This window comes from Apis florea, unplaced genomic scaffold, assembly GCF_048593485.1.
Source record: "Apis florea isolate Af1SG1 unplaced genomic scaffold, ASM4859348v1 contig_3496_pilon, whole genome shotgun sequence".
Taxonomy (NCBI): Eukaryota; Metazoa; Arthropoda; class Insecta; order Hymenoptera; family Apidae; genus Apis; species Apis florea.
This window is the reverse complement of record NW_028256773.1, coordinates 6,848,745-6,870,853: the sequence shown is the minus strand read 5'-3', so window position 1 is coordinate 6,870,853 and position 22,109 is coordinate 6,848,745. Positions and strand designations below refer to the sequence as shown.

Below are 22,109 nucleotides of genomic sequence, written 5' to 3'. Positions count from 1 at the left end.
TATATATATACGTTTTTAAGGATTTTAATTAACAAGTTATATTATATATTTAAATATTTAGTGATTTAATACCAATGTTACTGGCAATTGTATATTATTTTCATTTACTTGCGGTAATCTAATAGCTATTAATAGAGATTGAAACTTTTGTATCGTTGTTTTGAAGTATCTTGAATTGCTACTCTTGTTAGCATAGGAATTTTATCTCCATTATGTCTTTATTATCTCTGTTGTGCATGGTGATTATAGAGCGGTAAATATAAATAAGCTTGAGAAAATTTACATCAAATGTATGAATTGCAGAAAATTTAATATATTTTTGCCATTTTCGCAATTTGTATAAACATGTTATCTACGTTGAATAAAATGTGTTATCTATCTATGTTATCTATTCTGCGCCGTTGCTTTTCAAGATAGTTTCATTTTTCTTTCCTCCGTGAAAATTGATATCTTATATGAATGAATTTTATTATTATAAAAGGAAATCTTCAATGCACGTGTTATAAAAATAGAAATGTTAAACTCGGTATTTTGAACCGTTTAAACAATTTTCATCCGGCAATTATTCGAATTCAGTGTTGAATTAGGAAACATCAACGTGAGTAATTCTTCTATAATCGGTAGGAATTATCCCATGACATCATCGTCTTTGATCATGGAACATATAGATATAGCGAGCGAAATAGGAATAAAGAGATAGAATGAGGGGGAAAGAGAGGGAGAGAGAGGGAGAGAGAGAGAGAGTGTTATGTGTTATGGACTGCATGACGTAACCGAGTCGAAATTATCTTGGTTAATAGTGTGTCAGAAATTCTAGTTTCCCGCGAGCCGTCCAGCTTCGCGTGTTTCCACGTTTTTGTCACGCTTTTACGGTAAAACCGTTCCCGAAAATAAAACACACAGAAATTGTGTATAGAGTTACAAACGCGGTAGAGGGATCCCCGGCGAAGAACTTCTATTTATACCATTTCGTGTTGGTTGTGTGCCAACAGAAATCACATTTATATCAAATGTCGTTAATTTACAATCCTCGCAAAACATCCGCGGGCGAATTTTCGCTGGTCGTGCCGGCAGGATCGCGGCCGGCCCTCGAAGTCGTAAATCGTTTCACGGATCGTCCGACTGGTTACACGCGACGCCACGCCAGATATATGTGCTTCTAATCGCGGTATTTCTGCCTCCGTGTCGTCGCGCGACTCTTCCAGGACAACATAATCACCACGATGTCCGCGGTCGGTATGGGAAACTTATCGACGCGTGGGGTCGATCGATAACTCGAGAAGGCCATCTAGATTACGAACCTCGACGAAACTTCGTTTTCACGTACACGTATATATATATATATATATATATATATATATATATATATATAAACCACCACGGTATAGAAATGCTCGCGCACCAGTTGCATCCGTGTGAACGTGGAAAGCGTACGAAAAAGAGGCGCGCTATTGTAGGATTGCCGTTGTGTCGCGTCGCGTCGCGTCGTCGTGTGACGGAGCGAGAGTGAAGAGATATGAAAGCAGATACGTGGCCGGTGTATACGTTGCAGGCTTATTAGAAGCTCATCAAAGAAAGTTGATGGGGAGGGGGGAGCAGGAAGAGGTAGTGGCGCGCGCAGGGGACACTTGCGAACGACAACGCAATCCGTGGAGACGCGTCGCTGCGTTACGTTGAAGGACAGGCGAGCCGTCGAGGCTGAAAGCACAAAGGAGCAACGAGTGTATACACACAGTGTGTATAACTTGTGTTGGCAACGTTAACGATGAGAAAGAGAAAGGGAGAGAAAGCTCGAAGCCTTAAGGTCGATTCTGGTGTCTGTCCCTGAACATTTCTGGGCATCGTGTACGTGTGTAGGCGGGGTGGGTGTGCCTCGTTTTAATTTTAGTCCCGTGACAGGCTGCTCCCGCGAGGGAGAGATAGGTGGCGTTGACCCGCCAACGTAACCTACAAATATTTCTCTCTTTCTCCCGTCATCGCGCCCGCTCTCTGTCGTTATATCCCGCTCTCTCCGGACCACTAGCGCGCATATGCCTCGAGCGATACATCAACGAAAATCCACGGGTGTTCTTATGTTCCCCTTTTTCGGACGCTTGAACGAACTTATAGTCTTACAACATTCCCTTTCTCTCTCTCTTTTCATCCGGATCTTTTATATATATATATATATATTCCATCTCTCCGTCTTCATTCCTCTTTTTTCTAGTGGCTGACCTATCTCTTCGCGTTACGTGTAGACCGATCGAAAAATTACATTCTACGGAGACACATTTTTATTTCACGTTCACGGAAGGTATCTATTTTATTTTTAAAATCTTGTGAAAAATAGTTCTATAAGATGTTCTTTTCCTTATAACATAGTAAAATTGGTTTCTCGCGTGAAAAATTCACTAGCATGTACCTAGATATCTGTCGCTTACAACTTTACGTATATTATACGCGTCTCTCTTTTTCATTTTTTCTCTCGGTTTAGTTCAAATAGCTGCATACTTTAAGATTTAATAATTCGATATTTGGTAATATTTAGTGACGTAAAAAAATATCCATTGTATTTACTTTAACTTGTCAACTCGCTAATAAATATCATTGGTTCGTGAATTATTCCGCAAGAGGGCTCGCGTGCCTCCAAAACTATGTACAAAAGTTCGTAATATAGATGGTCTGGCGTGTATTTTTTAACGTTGTTACAAAGCAAAAAAAAAAAAAAAAAAAAAAAGAAAAAAACGAGAATTAGAGAGAGGGGATAGAAAACGGTCGGATTGTTTTTAATTTAAAAGCGGGCCGATCGTAATTCTGTTTTCCTAGCGAACTAGCCGGGGCTGATGGTACATTCATTGCTATAGAATTTGATTTCGCAGAAAACGATAAATATTCAAGGGCACACACGGTCGAAACGCGTTTCGTTGGGCGCACGCTCACACACACACACACGCACACACATACACTCGACACGTGTAGAATGTTCCCATGTGGAATTTCATCGTTGAGAGCATTTTGCACTGTGACGGTACACGTATAGCGGCCGACTTCTCGACAATGAGTCAGAATGAATGATTTGCAAGCGTTGAAATGCATGAACGAGCAAGCCGAGCGCGACGTCCGATTGGACGGCTGCCTCTCCGTAGTCGCGCCCTCGCCATCCTGCACGAATTTATGGCTTCAAAGCGTCCCGATGCATCTACTCTGTGGCGTCAAATTGCTTTCCAGCGGTTTTTTAGCGTCCCCGCAACGTCCCCTGTATTGCGACACTTTTACGTTAAATCTAATTATATTTCGCCGTCCGACGATAGTCTGTTTGATCGGTAGGGTAGGAGATGCGCGCGTTTGTCTTTTCTGTATTTTTCCAGATTCTGTTCGTCTAGGCAAATGGAATATTTTTCTCCTCGTGTGAATTTTTTCTCCATACTTGTTTTTTTTCTTTTTTTCCTTTTTATTTCACTTCTCGAACGGGGTCTATTGCGCGAAGAAGAATGCCAGAATACCAGCTATGCATACTTTAGATAATTTGATTTTAGTATTATAGTCCACCGTTAGTGGAATATTGTTCAATGATTTTAAGAGTATTGTTCATAACGCGAAGTTTATACCTGTACTTACCAAAGAGAAAATAAGCGGAAAGATAATAGTTTTACCTTTTTTTTCTTCTTTTTCAATGCTTTTTTAGAATATTGTAGAATATTGAATCGAAATAAGAATTTTTCCTTTCCATTATTATTGTAAAAAACAAGAAACATTCAGTCACTTTATTAATATTCGAATAATTATTACTGTGCACGAAGTTTTATGACTTTTGACGCAATGTAAATTGGTATTAATAAAATAAATGGAAAATAATCGAAATGCGAAAAAATAGAAATATTTTGTTTTTATCACGTTATCATCTTTATAGTATAATTTTTTAATTATACAGAAATAATTTTGCCGATAATTTATCCGATTTTGAAATGTGCGGGTCGATGTTTGTAAAAGAAAAGAAAAAAAAAAAAAAAGAAGAAACGAAAAAAAGGAAAAGAACGATCGCTGCATGAAGGCTCGTTCCGACGGAAAATATTCAACGTGTAATTACACGGCCATTTCTACCGAAATAGTCGAGAGGTTATAGCGGTACCGTTCTCGAGTTTAGTGAAAATGATACTGCGTTGCGACACGCCGCGATGCGCATGCTTTTCCTAATGTAATGAGAAGTGGCGCCTCTCTGCGAATGTATTCTTTCGCGTAGAGTTTTCTTTCCAATTCGAACGTAACATCAAACATATTAATTTAAGAATTTTTTGCATATTGGTGAAGGCATAACATCATTCTTCAGATTTTCTTCAATTTTCCTCTTTCTTTTTTAAATTAGTCTAAATTTCAGTTTTAGTATTCGGATAGTTAATTTGTTGATTTTATTGAGAGTGGGAATTTTTTTGAAGCTTACGAGTCTTTTTTGTAATTTTTGGATATTATTCCTATTTTGAAGGGATTGTCAACTTTCAACTCTTGATTCGGTGTTTGTTAATGAAAAATAATTCACTCGCTTGAGAAATAGTTTATCGAAATATATCAGTATATATGTATATATATGTGTAGATGATATATTTTTAGCATTTCTTGGCTTGGAAAATGAAGTTGGCAAGGGAAATGTTTGATACGTTGTTGCATTAATATTATAACAAAGTATCTCTGATTTAATGAGGAGATGCTTTTAATGTTTGTAAAATGATCTTTGAAGATGGTATAATTAGGATAGTGAAATATATATCTTGTGTTTTGTAATGAATTTGTTTCAAACATTATAAAATATTTAAAAATTACTTAAAAAAAAAATACAGAAATATTTATTTAACTTATTATTATCTTTCTAAACGAAAATAGAAAATATTTTCTCTGCCATTATTTTATTCATTCCTGAACTGAAGGTTACATTTTTGAAATTTGAATGAAAAATAACAATTAACAATCGTTTTAAAAATTAATTATTGAGCGTTTAATTTAATACAAGACAAGAGAATTAAAACGCAAGCCTGTTCAACGAATAACGAATCTTTAATTTGAGAGATTTTAGAGAAAATTTTTCTTGGAAAATTTATCATTTGCATTTCAATTGTCTTCAAACATTTGACAACACGTATGTACTTACAATTTTCACTCATGTTATTTCTATACTCACTTTTAACATAAGCCATACCGAAATCACTGTCTAAATATTATATTGTTAACTTAGCTGGAATTAATATACATTTCAAACAACAGGAAATTTTTTCAACAAATATTATTAAGAATTTAAATATATCTAAAATCGATTAAAAAGAAGAAAAATTAATCATTTAAAATTTTTTAAACAACAATTTTGAATACAACGATCCAAAATATTTAAAAAAAAAAACGCGAATATTTATCACGTTTACACCTTTTCGCTAACGTACGTCGTTTCAAACAACGAATCAGAAATATTTGTCGAGAGGAATTATAAATTATTATAGGCGACGAACGATGAAACCATTTAAGAGAGGGAGAAATATATTGACAAGTGAAGAATCGTGAATAAATCGCTTCATTTCCATCCTTTCGAAAACGGGGGGCAAAATACCTGCGTTATTTATGAGTTAACGTGATAAATTTCTCTTCTACTTGCAATATGAATATCGAATCGATGAGGGAAAAAAAAAAAAAAATTAACAGGAAATATAATACTTATACGAACCGGACGAATCGTTTCGAACTTTTATTTACTGGCGTATAAATTTCTCTTCAACGTTAAACTACTACATCCGAAATCCTATTATTCAAACTCTTCCGCGTGATACTCGGAACAATTAAACAGTCCATTCGTATTCGATCGTTAAAACCCGATGCAGATTACAGCGAAAATCAATGTCTCGTATTATTTTTCCTTCTTTCGTATTTTATCGTATCAAGTTTTCTTTTTTTTTTTCAACGAGAAAAAAGTTCAATTCAATCAGAGGGCACACGATCATCAAAAGACGGAACAACTTATTTATATATTTACGTACAACGCTTGACCAAACTCTCGCCATTATCCTGAGGACGAATATCGATAATATCTTCTTTTCGAAAAATTGAAACTCGATTATCGAAAAAAATTGGGACAATTACCCAATAATTACCTTTTCAAAATTAATTGATAATCATCCGGATAATTTCTCTTGTCACGATGATATTCCTCCCGAAATACGGCCGATCGTGAAATCAGATAACTTGTTATTTCATAGCCACTTAAATTCCCGAAAAGTGTAGGTGTAAAGCGTGATGGCGCGCTCCCACCCACGCTCGAAGCACATCTATCGTATATATATGTGTGTGTGTGTGTGTAGGTTCGAACTGATGCCCGCGAATCGCCGATCAATATCTCCATTGTTTTCCATTCAGCTGATAATACCGCTGGCTTTCGAAGTATGGCGTGTTCGGGTCTTATTGTGGAAGTTGCCTCGTTCGGCTCACCTCCACCACGGGAAATTTCAGTTGTTTTAAATACTTAGCGAACCCCCATTACATTTAAGCCCGCCAACCTCTCTCTCCTCGAACGATCGCCGATCTCAAACATGCGTCGCTCTCTCGATTTATGCCGATGGAGATATTTGGAAAATTTTAATTCCCTTTCGTTCACGCCAAGTGAGAAGAATTTAGAGAGTAAAAAATTCGTAGTGCGCGCGACGCGTGCGTTGAGATCCAATGCCATCATGGATGACATCATGGATAATTGTCGGATGAAATCACTGTTATTTGGGAAACTTGCGTGTAATAGAGATTTCTAGAACTGCGACGAGTGGAGTGGTGAAGTTTTTTCGAACATCTCGATGATCGATGATATTATTAAAGCATCGCGCAACATTTTCGTCAATATTTGGCGGGGAGGAGAGGGAAGAAATTTTTGTCGAAGGGAAAATGGACGGCAGGTCGGGGATAGTCAAACCGGGGATAATCGATGATTGTCTAACACCTGTCACAGCGGTTCCACCGTGAAACACGTGTCAACCGTGGTGAATGCGGATCGATGGAAGGATCCATCGGTATCGGTGGAGGAGGAGGCCTTGGGCTTTTATTGCAGCAGACATGGAGGTTTTTCCCTGCAAGTTATACATATACCTTCCTTCTATGGCCACGCACAAAAGAGCACAATTCTATAGGAGTATACCTACCACCCGACAATCTTCTTAAAAGGCTGGCAAGAGTCAAACAACATGGATAGATAAAAAAAAGCGTGCACCTGAGTTTTGATTTCGCTGGGAAAACATTTCACATTTATTGTGAAATCTGACGATCTTGTATTGACTTTAATCCCTAATTGGTGTACACTGTTACGCGAGAATTAAGGGAAACAGGATTAAAGAACTTATCAGGAATTCTTCGTGGATCATCTTATTAATTGTATATGTTTGTTAGTCAAATCTATTACGTTTTTTTTGCTTTAAAATCGACAAAAGTAATATAATATTGGTATTTTCATATACAAAATAGGATGTTATAATATTGAAGCAAACAAATGGTTGGAAATTTTTGTTTGTACAATTTCAAAAGTGGAAATAATTTTGATGGTATTACTTCGCGACTTCGAGAGTCGGATCTGGAGAGGGTCCATGCAGTACCGCCATCTTCAGTTAAAATATTCTAGTATTTTTTCATTTGTCAAGAGACGTTTCGATATTTCGATGTTCCACGCATATATTTTACCATTTAAGTAAAATTATAGAAGGCGTACGAACTTTTTCTAGAAAATCTAGAATCTAATCTGGTTTAATTTATTTATCCTAAAAGGAACGACACAGAAAGAAAATGATAAAACTTTTCAGGCGGTCCTGAAAATAGCATAGATAGCATAATTTAACCAAGAAGAGTAGGTTTATCCAAACTTTCGTTTATGTTACCAGCAATCAGTTAAGGAGTTAACCCGTAACTGGTAAGTTGGGAGTCTGATAGACCCTCAGCAATTTTATCTTTGCAATAATTCAAGAAATACTCGCTGTGAGGCGTTGATCTTATTCTTCCTTTTCTATTAAAAAAGAAAAAAGCACAAATTAATTAATTTCTAACAAGCACAAGGCTATCGTATTCGATTATTATAATTATCCCTAAATTTTTAATTTCTTTCTTCGAAAATGCCGGATCGATATTTCAATTTCGTATCTACCAAAATCCAACCAGAGAAATAAAACTCTACAGAGATAAAATCATGGAGAATCGTGAAATTTTAGATAAGTATTTTTCAAAAATTGTACTCGACATTTTTTCCAATTTGGCAAATGGAAATTCGCGAAGCAAGCGATTAAACTTTTCTCGGATTGCTTTTCGAAAAAAATGGAATTCTCAACACCGATTAAAAATGACGTTGAACCGGTATGATTCAACGATCGATGCCATTAATGAGCGAACTTGGGTTCGAACCGAACGGGGGGATACCCTAAAAGTTTCTTCAAGTTCGTCGATGCGTAAGAGCATGGAGAGGAGATCGTCGCGCTAGCGTACGACGATACTGTGTCGTCTTCTCGCATATACCAGATGCCCTGGAATGCAGGGATGCATATGCAAAAACGAAGGAGAAGAAATACTTCTTGTCGGCAGGAAGACATCAGGCCGCGTTGGAATTCGGCGCGGAGGTTTTAGAGTTGCACACACGCACGTACACACAGATGCGCGTATTCGCACAGTGAATGAGGAAGACGTCTTTCTCTTCGCTACTCGACTGTGGCTGAATTTCAAGATCCTTCTAAAGAATCCGTTTCTTCTTCCGTTTCTTTTTTTTTTTTTTTTTTTCTCTTCGTATTTTTTTTCTCTCGCGTCCTATAGAATGCAAACGATACGACAACCGATGGAAACTCGTAAATATTGTCCTCTCCCCTCTCTCCATTCCTCCCAAAGCGTATCGAAAATAACGCTTCCACCCCGCTCTAAAAATGTATCCCTCCCCTCCTTGTAATTTCGATCTTCTCCGTGCGAGTTGCTTCGACTTTTCCGCTTCTACTCTTACTGTGCGCGCGTTATCTCTTTTCGTGAATTTTGTTATTATTTTTTCTTTTTACTCGAAAATTATATAAATCTTTAAAAATATTAAATATTTTTCGATCTGCGATCTTTCTTTCGTTCAATTAAATTAATCCAGATTAAGGATTATTATTAATAATAGCAATTTTAATTTTAATCTTCGCCTAATACGAATGTTTCGACAAATTTTGCCCCTGTCGGGTCAGAATCGTCTCGTCTCATTTTCATCTTTCACAGGCATTGCCTTTGCCTGTCGATAACATTTCCGATTATTATCGTTATTCGTCCAATCGAGGGGAGGGTCGTTGTTCGTTCCACGATGATACTTAAAAAGGAACAGTTTTTTTTTCATCGATAACAATATCGAGACCTCCTTCCATCCACCATGTTGTATGCCCAAAATCCTTTTAGCTAATTTAATCGGTCTTAATTCCATTACAGGCAGCGACAACCCTTAAGCTCGTTGCCAGTTGGAGAGGTATGCTCGTTTTCATTCCGTTAATTTCAATTCCTCCTTTCCCTCCCCCCTCCCCCCCGCATTTTATGCCCCCTTTTTTCCCCTTCCCTCCCTCGATCCTTTTCATTCGATCCAACCTGCGCGAAGGAAAAATCGTGGAGAGCTCGCACTCGTAGCTACGCTGCTGCTACGAGTGACCTTCCACGCGTAATGCCGCCTCCACACTGGATAGAAATACATATCACTTTATTAAAAATTATATCGCATGCTCGCTGGTGGCGCACAAACTCGCTAGCAATTCCATATCGAATTCGCAATTTACATTTTTTTTTTTTTTTTTTTTTTTTTTTCACTTTGGGTGTTCACATCTCTCGTACACAACCCTCGTCGTATAATAAATTCGGGAGATGAAAGCTCTCGGGATATTTCACGCTTGTTCTTTCACGATCGATTTTTCTTTTTCAAGAATCGAGACGAATTTTCTCACTTTCAAAATGAAAAGGATCTACGAAGGTTTACACACAAACGTGTGATCCTTTCGTTCGTTTTCGAAACTCGGTGGAAAAAGTGGCTGCAATACGAAATGAATTCACGCTCTTTCTCACTTTCAAAGATTTGAAACGTTTGAATTCTTCGATGTTCGATCTCGGTTAATCAAGAGTAGCCGATCGGAAATGTTAAAAATGATTTTTCTCTCCCTTCCGCCCCTTTTTGCCCTCTTTGTCATCCGGGCTAGACAAGCCGGCACTGGTTATTCGGATCACTGGTTGTTTACAATCGGGCGGAATCTCGGCGTTATGAAGCAGACACGCGACCGTGGGGGCGGTTCAAGGTGGATGCGCGCCTCGAAGGTGAAACGTCAAACTCTCGCGTGATCAGCGTCAAAGGGACGCAGCGGTCCGTGGGATGCGATTAACGCGTATCCGTTTACGTACACGGGATGTAGATGTCGGTAGGTAGAGTAGTAACGAGGCTGCGATCGCTAACTAACTAACTTTTAATATTTTCATGCTTAATAATTACATCAAAAAATGTAAGGATTTAATTTGTGTATTTTTATCTCTAAACTGCGAGTGGTTAATTGTTAATTTTGATGCAAACATGGAAGAATACGAATACTTTTCTATATACTTCGACGAATACCGTGGCGATCAACACCCGTATCTTCTAATTGAATGATTTTGCTAAAATCAATTTTCTTTTAGCGACCTTTTAGGCTAACTAAGAGAATGATAACGAATTTGTCGAACGTAATTAAACAAACGCTTCGAGTTAACTCGAATACATTCTTACAATTTTCTAACCCCTAATTTCTCGTCGTTCCCATCGAAAATGATCGTTTCGATGCGGAGCGGTAGAGGCTTCGTGGGTAAGGCTTCGAGAAACGTTTCGATGCAGGTTCCACGTGGAAACGGGCAATTAGGCGTTCAGTGGTTCGTACGCGAATTCGAATGCGGACGCATCGAAGGACGTCCTTCGAGAAGGGGGGGAGAATGAGGAGTAGAAGGAGGGGTAGGATGAGCAACGCTCTGGCGTCGGCGACGACGTCGACGTCGGCGATCACGAAAAGTCTGTGTGAGAGATATTGATTCGGTCGTCCCTCTTTTTCTGCGGTAGTCACGTGAAAGAAGTGGACGAAGCTCGAAGCCCCGCATTCGTGCACGTATATCGATTCGACCGGGAGAAAGAGTTCGAACCGAGAGTGTTTCGAAACGGAAAACGAGGAAACGAAAAATCACCAGGTGAAAGGTATCGATAATATCAAAACGGAGCGCCGTTATTCGCTCGACCGTGCTCTTTTCCATATTGTTGTTAATCCGCGTTAGATTGCGAGAGAAGATTCCTCCGTTGCTTGCTTGTTGAGCGATAAAAAAAAATTACTAGGAAATTACTAGAAGCATGGTATAGCTGGTGTAGATAAAGAAGATTAATTAGGAGTAGGTAGTTGCAGTGTCTATACTTTCATTTGAGTATTCTCGATTGACGAGCAAAATTGTTTCTACGATTGAAAAATTTGTTTGCCGCGAAATTTATCGAAATCTCTCCAAATGTCTGTTTTGATCTCGTAATTTTTTTTATATGTTTAAATGTGTCTTGGACATTTGTAAACAGAATGGCGCGTGACATCGCGGCATGACTCTTTGCTTAGGTCTTATTTTAGCAACGGTAATTCATAAAGTCAATTATATCTTAATAATCGGCCGATTTGTATTCATTGATGATCACTGCGGTTGGTCATTGGAACGGAGAGGTCGTATCTGTTAACTTCGATTTCGTGCGGTTCTTCTATGTAGATCGCTCGATTATCGAACGAGACTCTTGCAAGTTTGCTCACATGTCTGGAAATAGTAGTATTCTGTTGCGTATTACGCCCTCTGTCCTTCAAAGGAAAGAAAGACCGACTCCTAATTGCCGATCGATAAATAGACGTAGTAGCACCTGGTTAATTTTGAATATAGTTGATCGTTCGATCGATCGGTTGGAGCGGCACGAATTATATTTCTGAACAAACGAAATTTCTTACCGAATAAATAGAGATAATTAATAAAGATTACCGAAGAATATTTACGCGTTCGCGAAAAAAGATTATTTTTACGATTGCTTCTCGGATTTCAAATTGAAAGAGAGATCTTAATCGATTTAGATAGAGAATTCCGAGGAAAACGATTCACGGAAGATTCAAACGAAGATGAACCGAACGATGAAGTCGAACGAAGAAAATCAATTTGGTCAGCTAGGGTTTCAATCTTTTTTTTTTTTTAAATTAAAGAATACCGGGAAGGATCGTGGATATTTGTATCGTATATTAAATTTGCGGTATATACACGGCTTCCTTTTCCCCGTTATTGCGTATCTTTCGAAACGATAAAGTTATTGTTTAATTATCGAACGATTGCAGTCGGTCTCGATGGGAAAAAAGGTCGGATCGGGTATTGTTACCTTTGTTGTTACATTGGTCTCGTTATTTTTAATAAAATATCTCTGTTTATTTGCCGGCAATTTCCATCGGTTTGATTCACTCGTTAAAAATCCCTTCATTAGTTTTCGAAAGTAAAAAGCGGACAATTATTATCAAAGAGGTTAAAAATAAAATGAAACGAAATAAAAAAAAAAAAAAAGAAAAAAAAAACAAAAAAAGAATTGAACGAAAAGAGAGTTTGTATTTGCTCGTTACAGTGGCTTGAATCACACGCTACACAAGGCTTTACGAGCCTTTTTTGTTTCATGTCTAAAATTACCGCAAAAAATAATAATTATTTCGCAATTCGAATCTTCGTTTAAAATTATCGTAGTACACGATACATTTGCACGCTGGTCATTAACAGTAGTAGCTACTCGTCCAATAGTACCTGTTTATCATAATATCCCGTTGTGTTACGAAAATTAATAAAATTCCGGTATTTTGATGAACAAAGCAGGGAAAATGGAGAGGGAGAAACGATCGTGGAAAAACTTTTTAATTAGATCGATAGATACGTCTGAACGAGAATTTTTTAAACGGAAATCAAATCAATCCTTTTCCTGATAAATATTCTTTATTTCAATTAACATATGATAAAAACATCCTCCTTCCCCTTTTTTTGTATGTACAAAAATTCTCGAGTGAATAATAAGTGTAATCGAGTAGAAAGAGCTAAAGAGACGACGATATCTTTCGACTGATTAAAAAATACGAGCATCGATAAAATCTTATCGATCGGGTGAGAAAAATTCGAGTTTGATTGGCGGTGAGAACGATTCGAATCGAATCTCGAGCGAGCGTTATTTCGGACGATTTCTGCCGCGGCCGTGGAAATCCCCGTGAAAACAAACGGTTCGAACGAAAACGTTTTTCTTCCCGGCATTTTCCACCGGCCGTTGAACGGGCACATACGTCCCCATAACTCTTCTCGAGTAACATGAGAAACGAGTGGAACGCCTCGGGCCCGCTTTTCGTAAGCGGCTTACTTGCGCGACGGAAAATTGTTCCGCGCTACTCTTACCCCCCTCTCCCGACTCTCTTCAACGACTTCTTCCTTTTTTCTTTATACCTTAACTGTCTCTCTGCCTCGTACGCGGATGCTCGAGCGCGCCACGTTTGCTCGCCAAGCATTCTCGATCGACGATCACGTGAATATTTTTCTCCACATATCTGTAAGAACGATTTCTCGAATACAATTTCGTATATTTTCCGATAATTTCGCGCAAGAATCGTGGAAGAAGTAGTTGGTAAGTTAGATAAAAATTGTCCGAGTTGTATGAATATATCGGATAATTTAGTAGTAAGAGTCGAGACGAGATAACCGAGAATGTCCGAATCCCGAAGCGATCACGCTTCGACTATTCTCGGTTAAGTTCGGCCGTTCGATCGAAGATAACCGAAACATGATCAGCTTTACGATCGACGTTTTCTAATTTACCGATGCTCGTCGATTCGCATTTCCTAATTTATCGAAGTTAGCCGAAAATAACCGAAAGATGATCGGCTTTCTAATTTATCGATATCGGCCAATGGATCGATTTAAAATAAACAGTTTACGCTGGATAGAAAGTTTTTCTTCTAATAGAATGCGAGGTTATCGCGTTCGCGTTCCAAATATAATTCCGTTATCTCTTTCCTTACGCGGAATAAAATTTCTCGTATTTCGAAAGACGTATTTAACATATGTTTAAAAAAAAGGAAAAACGTTCAAATTTTTCTTATACATTTTTATTGGTATTTCACTTATTACAACATTTCCAATTATTACTATCCAATTAATCAATTATAAACGATTGTATGGATTCTCGATTAACGTGAAACCATATCGAGAGCAAATTGTAGGAATATTTCGGAACGATGGTTTGGAATACTATAAGTACCTGTAATTATTCGTTAATTTATATAGACGAATGATTAAAATTATGGATTATTCCGGACTTCATAAGTAAAGTGTCAAGTTTAATGATAATATTCAATACATTATTCGCGAATTAGATTACAAAAAACTTTATGAATTTTAATTTCCATTAAATTTCAAGTAACTTTTCAATCACTCGCAAGGAAAGTTATCCAAATGTTAAATTAGTTTAAACAGATTTAAAAAAAAAATTTAAATATATTTATATTTTATTTTATATTTTAACGTCAAAATATTTTTCACAACATGTTCGATACCAATCCTATTTTCCAATTGCCAATCTTCTTAATTTCTTTCGAGTATTCCGTGAAATCCGCTTCGTCCACCCAACGTTATCGCGATAAGAATTATTACGCGTTCGAGGCGATAAGATTCCCTTTTTATTAGTTCGAGATTAGTTTTGACCAAGATTGTCACGCGAATCGAACCATTTACCTCTGATTCCGATTACAAGGATTACCTTAAAATCGCTCGCGGGATGGAAAAAAACAACGCGAAATCGTTTTTTACGGACGGAGACAACACGAGTTGGGAGAAGGAAGCGTCAAACTCGTACGATTTTTATATCGCGGCTATCTAATCTAATCAACGTTTCTTTTTCATTTTTCTTCCTTTTCATTTTTTCTTCCTTTCTTTTCACGGTAAAAGAAGAGAATTTTCACCTCGATATCGATGTGTAATTGATCGACGGAGGATCGACGCGTCCTCGATCGATGGAAAAAGAAAAGAGAAAAAAACGCCTTCACTTATACTCGATTAAGCGTGCTTGCATTGGTAGTCCTGCGCTTCTTATATTTTTTTTACTTTTGCCCGTTTTCGCGGCCTCTGCTTTGTCATCATTCATTTACACATCGCCCCAGCCCCAGTACTGCTTTCCTCAGTTCAAATTTCTTATCTGGCATTTTGAAATTTTGTTCTTCGAAAAATCGAAGATTTTTTTTTTTTCTCTCAACGGGAATAAATTTGGACGCGAATGTATTCAAACGAGTGTACGAAACGAACCTAGTATCAATCGTCGAGAACACGCTTTTGCGAGTAAGGACGGGGCTCTCGTTCCGAAGTGACCGTGACAAAAGAATGAATAATTGTCCGGACTCTGACTCTAACGGAAAAATGATTCTCAACTCGTTCCAACTCGCAACAGAGTTTTATCAATAGATTTATCGCATCCGTACATTATTCTTGTTCTTCGTGTTTCTCGAGCACGATCAGTAAAATGCTGGATAGGATATTTTAATTAAGAAGGAATTGTATGTACAGCCGATCCGTGAAAGTATTTCGATTCTACTTTTGATTGCACAAAAAATAACTTCCTATAATAAGCTACATTCACGATATACTTTCACGAGTCACTGTACTCACTTACGTACAAACTCTTCTCTCCTCTATCTGTCATCCATATCTCTCTCTCTCTCTCTCTCTCTCTCTCTCTCTTTCGAACCTTTCATCGAGTCTGGTTCATCATCGTCTCGTCCCACCACCAACTAGCCAGTCAGCCCGCCGCCCCCTCTCCCCCCCTCCCCGGCCCCGAGAAAACAAGAACAAGCATTTTAAAGCCTTTGCATCCGCAGTAACGCGAGTTTTCGCTTTTGGTATGTTTCCAGAACAGCAGAATCCGGAGTTCGACCGCGGGAGGAACCAGGAGTGCGCCGAATAAATGACGTAAATCCGAGGAACGGAAACGCAACGTCACTCGCTAACTCGCAATCCCCCCTCTCCCTCTTCCGAACCTCCTCTCCCTCCCTTCTCTCTCTCTCTCTCTCTTTCTCTCTCTCCTCCCCCCTTTCTCTCTCTCTCTCTCTCTCCATCTCTCTTTCCTCACTTTTCCGTCGTTTCCACGTCTCTCCTGCCCCGCCCTCCCCTGCCCGGCCCCCTTCTCACACCTTCCCCCACACCTCCCCCCTTCGCCGCACACCACTTTTACGATCCACGCAATCGGACCCCCTGCCTCCTCCCCACCCCGCTCCGCTTACTTACTTCTCTCGCCTTCTCTCGCGCTTACTCTCGAAACCCCCCCCCCCCACTCTGCGTCTCTCTCGTCCACCAGAGAGACCCCACCCCGCTCCCTTTCACCTCACCATACCTCTCGCGAGTAAAGCCGCATCTCTCGCCCCGTCGCCTCCTTCTCCTTCTCCTTCTTCTTCTTCTTCTTCTTCTTCTTCTTCCTCGAGCAGTTCAGGTGACCCTGTTCTTCCCCCCTCCCCTCCTCCCAATTCGAGAGAGAGCCTCACGCTACACCTCCAGAATCCGTCTCCTTCCTCTCTTACGGCCTACCGCTACTACTAGTTACTACTAGTTACTACTACTACCACTACTTCTACTACTACTACTACTACTACTACTACTACTACCTCTTCCCGGAGTCGTCCATCCTTGTCCTCGTAGTAGAGTGCCACGAGACACCACGCGTTAGCTTGAGAACCGGCTTGAAGGACACCACGACTGGCTTTTTGAGACGCATATATATATATATATATACGCGTGTATATGTAACAATAAAAGTCGAGCAGCAGCAGCAACAGCAGCAACAACAACAACAACAACCAGCCTACATATATATATGTATATATATATATATTGTACATCTGTAATTATTCGATAAATGAAAGAGTAAACGCGTCTAAGAGAGCAGCACACTATATACACTCACACGTACACATACACGTATACATACATACACACGTATACACGCATACACCCCTCCGTGGTCGACGTTTAGCTTCTCTCTCGAAAGGCTTTCAAGCTTTTTTTGCCCGACTGTACCACTCGCTAAAGCGCGCGCCCTCTCTAAAGCTGTCCGAGTGCGGGGATAAAAGGAGGATCGAAGGAGGAAGGATCGAGGATTTATTTACTTGCTACGCCTATATATACACACCTAAAGACAAAAGAGAAAGGAAAGCAGAGATCGGAAAGAGGGCCAACAGCAGCAGCAGCAACATCAATAACAATAACAACAGAATCGCCTAAACGAATCCACGAAGCCTAATCGCTGACAATATACATAATATATACATATATATATATATATATATACACACAAAAGAGAAAGAAAGAAAGAAGTTTGTTTGGTCGTTTGTTGCCAACCTTTGATACTACTCCTCTTTCACTTTCTTCTCACCACCACGTGAGAATTCTTCTTCCACTCTCGCCAATCGCTACCGCAAGCAAAAATCCCCTGTCGATCTGTCCGATCTCGAGGCCTCGAGACGCGACCGTACGTCTCTGCGAACGAACACCTTCTCCACCCGGAGACTTTGGAGAAAAAGTCGGTGGCGAGAATAGGAAAGGAAAAAAAAAGAAGGAGGCTCTCTTTCTCCACGTTAACCACGCTTTAACACAGCTTAACCGGCAAACAGCGCTAAGAGCCGCGCACACTGGTCTCTCACCCGACTAAACGGCTGCGATCGATAACGAGTGGTGTTTGATAAAGAGCAACCGAGGCGATAACCGAGTGTGTGTGTGTGTACATGATCGTCTAAAAATAGTATAGAGAATTGGCCGTACGTACATTTGCCGGTGACAATCGTAGCAAGCCTTTCACCTACACACGAACGGGTGTTCGATAATAATAATAATATTATTATTATTAATAATAACAATAATAATACGCGACAACGAAGGTAGCGAGGCGATCGAAAATTAAGAGGAAGAGGAGAGGATCGACGATCGAGTTTTCTCAAAGCTCGAGCGCGAGTTAGAGAAGATAAGTCCGGATCTTCGTACGGTGTTGCCGCGTGTTTTCTTTTTTTTTTCCTCCACGTGATTCGCTACGGAACTACACGGAAGATAGAAAAAACTGGAGAGATCCGAAGAGGACAGAGAAACTCTACACGGAAGATAGAAAAAGATCGAAGATCTGCAGCTCGCCACGCTTGGGACTCGTTCATGGGACAATAAGTTACTCCTCGCTCCTACTCAAAGAAAATTCACTTCTTGCTCGAAAAGGTACCTACCATATTTATCATAGTATCGGAAAATACTCGAGGCACTTGGGGGGATTTCGATGAGCGGATCGTGAGTGTGAATGGACCCGTGGGGGTACGAACGCGTGTCGAACGAATGCCGCGTTTCTCTTGTATATCCGGCCAAGCGTCCGTTCGCGCGGTTCTTGTATCTTGTATCATCTCTCCTATCGATCTATCGATAAAGTAGGAAATTGTTGGATCGGCCCGTCCATTGAGATCGACGAAGAAGACAAAGGAAGAGCGGGGAGCGGACGCTTGCCGGGTTATACGATCCGTTGGCTGGTTGGACGCGTGAACGAGAGAGAGAGAGAGAGAGAGAGAGAGAGAGAAAGAGCGGAAGCGGATCGAGCAGGTAGAAGCGCGAAAGGGACGAATGCGTGCGATTTTTCACGGTTCGACGGGATTCCCCCAAGTGCCAATGAGTTTGGCGGGCCGGTGTCAATAAGTAAAAGAAAAAAAAAAAAAAAAAACACTTGTATCCTTGGCTGCGATCAGACGGTGCGAGTGAACGCGACCGTGAACAGGCTACGTGGGGATCGAGAGGAAGAGGAGAGATAAGTTGAAAAGTCGGGTCGAAAAGCCGGACTTTTGTGTTGTCCTTCGCTCGAAGAGAAGAAGTATAAGTCCCACGGTCTTCCAGGAATTGGAATTATGGCAATGGTCAACATGAATAACCTACTGAACGGCAAGGACTCCCGGTGGCTGCAGCTAGAGGTTTGCAGAGAGTTCCAGCGCAACAAGTGCACCAGGCCCGACACGGAGTGCAAGTTCGCCCATCCGCCGGCTAACGTCGAGGTGCAGAACGGACGGGTCACCGCTTGCTACGACAGTATCAAGGTAACTAACCATTGTATAATCGAGTTCACAGTTCCCTCCCTCCCTTCCCCCGTGTTATATTATCCGCTTTTTGGCTACCCTACGTGGCTGCTAAGCGTCGTCCTTATTCCAGCGTACACGAGCTTGCGCATACCGTATACATATCTCTGCCTATTAATTTTATATCGTGATAGATTTTCGATAAGTTGATTGCAATTATCCAACGTTGATCCCGGATTCAGCTTTTCGTAAAATTATTTCTTCCTTCGTTCCTGTCGTTCCAATTGGCAGGGATGGGTTAACCTTTGGTAGCCTCATACGAGCGATCGTTATTTTTTAAGATCGTAGGAAGATTCGAGGGATCTGTCGTTCCTTTTCTTCGTTCCTGGACACAACATGTGCGATCTTTACGCCTTGTTGATCGCTACGATTCCACCTGTCGGATTATCTTCTTCAGATTTTTGATTCGAAATTCGACTTCTCCTCTCGAAATCTTATCGATCCCGTTGCTGTAAAAACCCGACTCTTCGATTTTTCATATTTCTAAATATTTGTTCCTTCTATGGGATTGACGCCCCCCACCTGTCGACTTTCAATTTCGCGTAACGACTAGGGATGACTTCTAATAAAGCTGTCGCCGTATAAATTTCTTCCGGAGGAGCAGCAACTAGCGGGGTACACACAGGAGGAGGAGGAGGAGATACGATCAGGGCGCGGCCTCTCGGCGATGGATATTGGATCCGTGGATTGAATTTGCAGTTATTAATAGCGACAATTACTCAACAGGAGGGAGGGGGGAGGAGAGAGTGAAAAACTTATGGTGGACGAGTTTGACGAATCAGGAACGATTTCTCGAACAGGGGTGGAGGATATTTTCTGTGCTAAAATTGGAAAACTTTTTTTTTTTTTTTTTTTTGCTAATAGCTACGACAGAGTTTAAGGGGGAGGGAAGTTTGGGAACGTGAAACGACACGCGTGAAGAACACGTGTGTGCTGTCGGTGATTGAGATGAAACAAAAGGTGCGCGATCGATCGTCGCTATTTCCTTCGTGGAAGACGTTTCAGGGTCTCGATATTCTTGATTGTGTTCGAGTTTGAAGAAGAGAATTTCACGGAATAGATAATAGTAAATAATGGATTTCAAGTTTTTTTTTTTTTCTTTAGTTTGGAATTGGTATTTTGATCGAGAATTTAAAGAGATTTCGTCGATTTTCGATTGACAACGCGAATGAAATTGGTGGTGAATATTTTTTTTAGAGTTTAGGCAAAATTTTTAAACCAATTTTGATATTATAGATACAATAAAGAAAAACACTGAATTTTTAATTCATACGTACGTGTGACTATCTCTTAAGTGGACATTTCACGCAATAATAAATTTAAGAGTTGACGAGATCAATATTTCTTTACCCAATTGGAAATACAATGAAGCTTGGAATATATCAAAGTTGAAAGTTCATTTAGTAATTTTAAAGAGATAATAAAATAAGGAAAATAATATTATCGTTAATTAATGCAATTAATGAATAAGCAATTTTACAAACTTTCCATTTTCCTTAACTATCAATTTTTAATTATACAAGTTCAAAACCACCTTTTACTCGTCCATGCTTACTGCTTCGAATATTCTTTTCTTCCCCTCCCCCTCCCCCCAAAAAAAAAGATCTTTTAAGATTTATTTCGATGATCACTTTTACACACGCATATTTACAAGAGTCACAAAAAGAAACGGAAAAAAATTAACAAAAGACGATTTTTCCATAATCTCTCCAATCATCACGACCATCAAAATAATCCAAATTGTTCTTTCGTTTCGGCGCATTATCATTTCTGTATTTATCGTTTACTCTCTCTCTCTCTCTTTCTCTCTCTCTCTCTTTCGCTGTTCCACAGTTTGCAGAAATGAAGTTCGATGATTAAACGGTTAGATTATTCTTACTGTCGGTCGGGCGGACGATAGAGAGAGGCGTGCTTGCGTACGACGATGGCGCGCGTCACCGTCGACAATGATGTATACGTCGGTACGTGAGTCGTCGGGCCACGTTGGCCGAGTCGTCGTTTAATTCTGGAAGCTATTAATGTCGGTGGAGACCCGGCTGAAAGGCCCCGTTGTCCGCCGATCCCTCGCCCATCTCTTTGCCTCGTTTGCAGCTCGCACGTTCTTACTCAATAGTGGCACTCGTTACGCTTAATCGTTTCGCCCGAATAGAACACCACGTCTATGCCGGTCCACGTTTAATCTCCCTCTCTGCTTCTGCAACGTGTACTCGTTTGTACCTGATCACTCCTCCCTTACGGTTATCCCATTCTTTTTTTTTACCGTTGATCTTCACGATTTTTTCCACGCGTAGAATCTACTCGAGTTGATTTAGTCCAAGTTTCTTTTCTTCGAGAAGAATTTGGAGAATTTTCTTTCCGATATACTACTGGATTGTATATTTTTATACTTTCGTAACATTAAAAAAGTAAAGAGTTTTGATACTTTCGTACTTTTTTTTGGAAATCACTCGAGCGCAAAAGAAGGGAAGAATGTAAATAGATCCGGCCATAGGACGTTCCTCCCCGCGTCGTAATATAAGAGAAACTTGTAGCCGAAGAGGCGCGAACCGATATTACTCGTGAAGAAATATTAGCAATAAACCATTGCATTAGGTGGACGGGAGTTTGGTCCGACTGTGGGGAACCCGTAACGTCTTCTCTCTCGTTTCTCGTGCCGTTTAGAAGTGGCAGAAGTGGTGGCCGTCTCTCTCTCTCTCTCTCTCTTTCTCTCTCCTTACGCTCGACCGATGAAATAAAGGCTCATTTTTCGAGGAGCCGGAGGTATAAAAGGGGGTGGAACAAGGGGCTATTGCCCGTTTCGTACGTCTACCGCGTTTAATGTTCGAGACGGTATCAGCTACGGTAAAAGCTAGATTAATTTGCTGGAAGGAAGAAAATTGTGGCCGAAAATCGGGGCTATTCTTTCGCGTGGTATCGGCGGGGAGAGGTGGAATCGCTAAGGGGGTTCATGAC

The 22,109-nt window shown here is 40.0% G+C and overlaps 1 protein-coding gene across 5 annotated transcripts in view; it reads left to right on the top strand.

The window, feature by feature from the left end:
* The window catches only part of LOC147656836 (protein muscleblind-like), a 229,588-nt gene that overhangs the window by 3,455 nt on the left and 204,024 nt on the right, over positions 1 to 22,109 (top strand). For 4 of the 5 annotated variants that reach the window (XM_086913470.1, XM_086913472.1, XM_086913474.1 and 1 more), the window contains exons 2-3: positions 15,921 to 18,261; positions 18,777 to 19,118. In XM_086913470.1, coding sequence (XP_086769596.1) covers positions 18,933 to 19,118 — 186 coding nt within the window. In that variant the 5' untranslated portion in view covers positions 15,921 to 18,261; positions 18,777 to 18,932. The remainder of the gene's footprint in view (positions 1 to 15,920; positions 18,262 to 18,776; positions 19,119 to 22,109) is intronic. The other variant, XM_086913471.1, reaches the window with a different exon arrangement.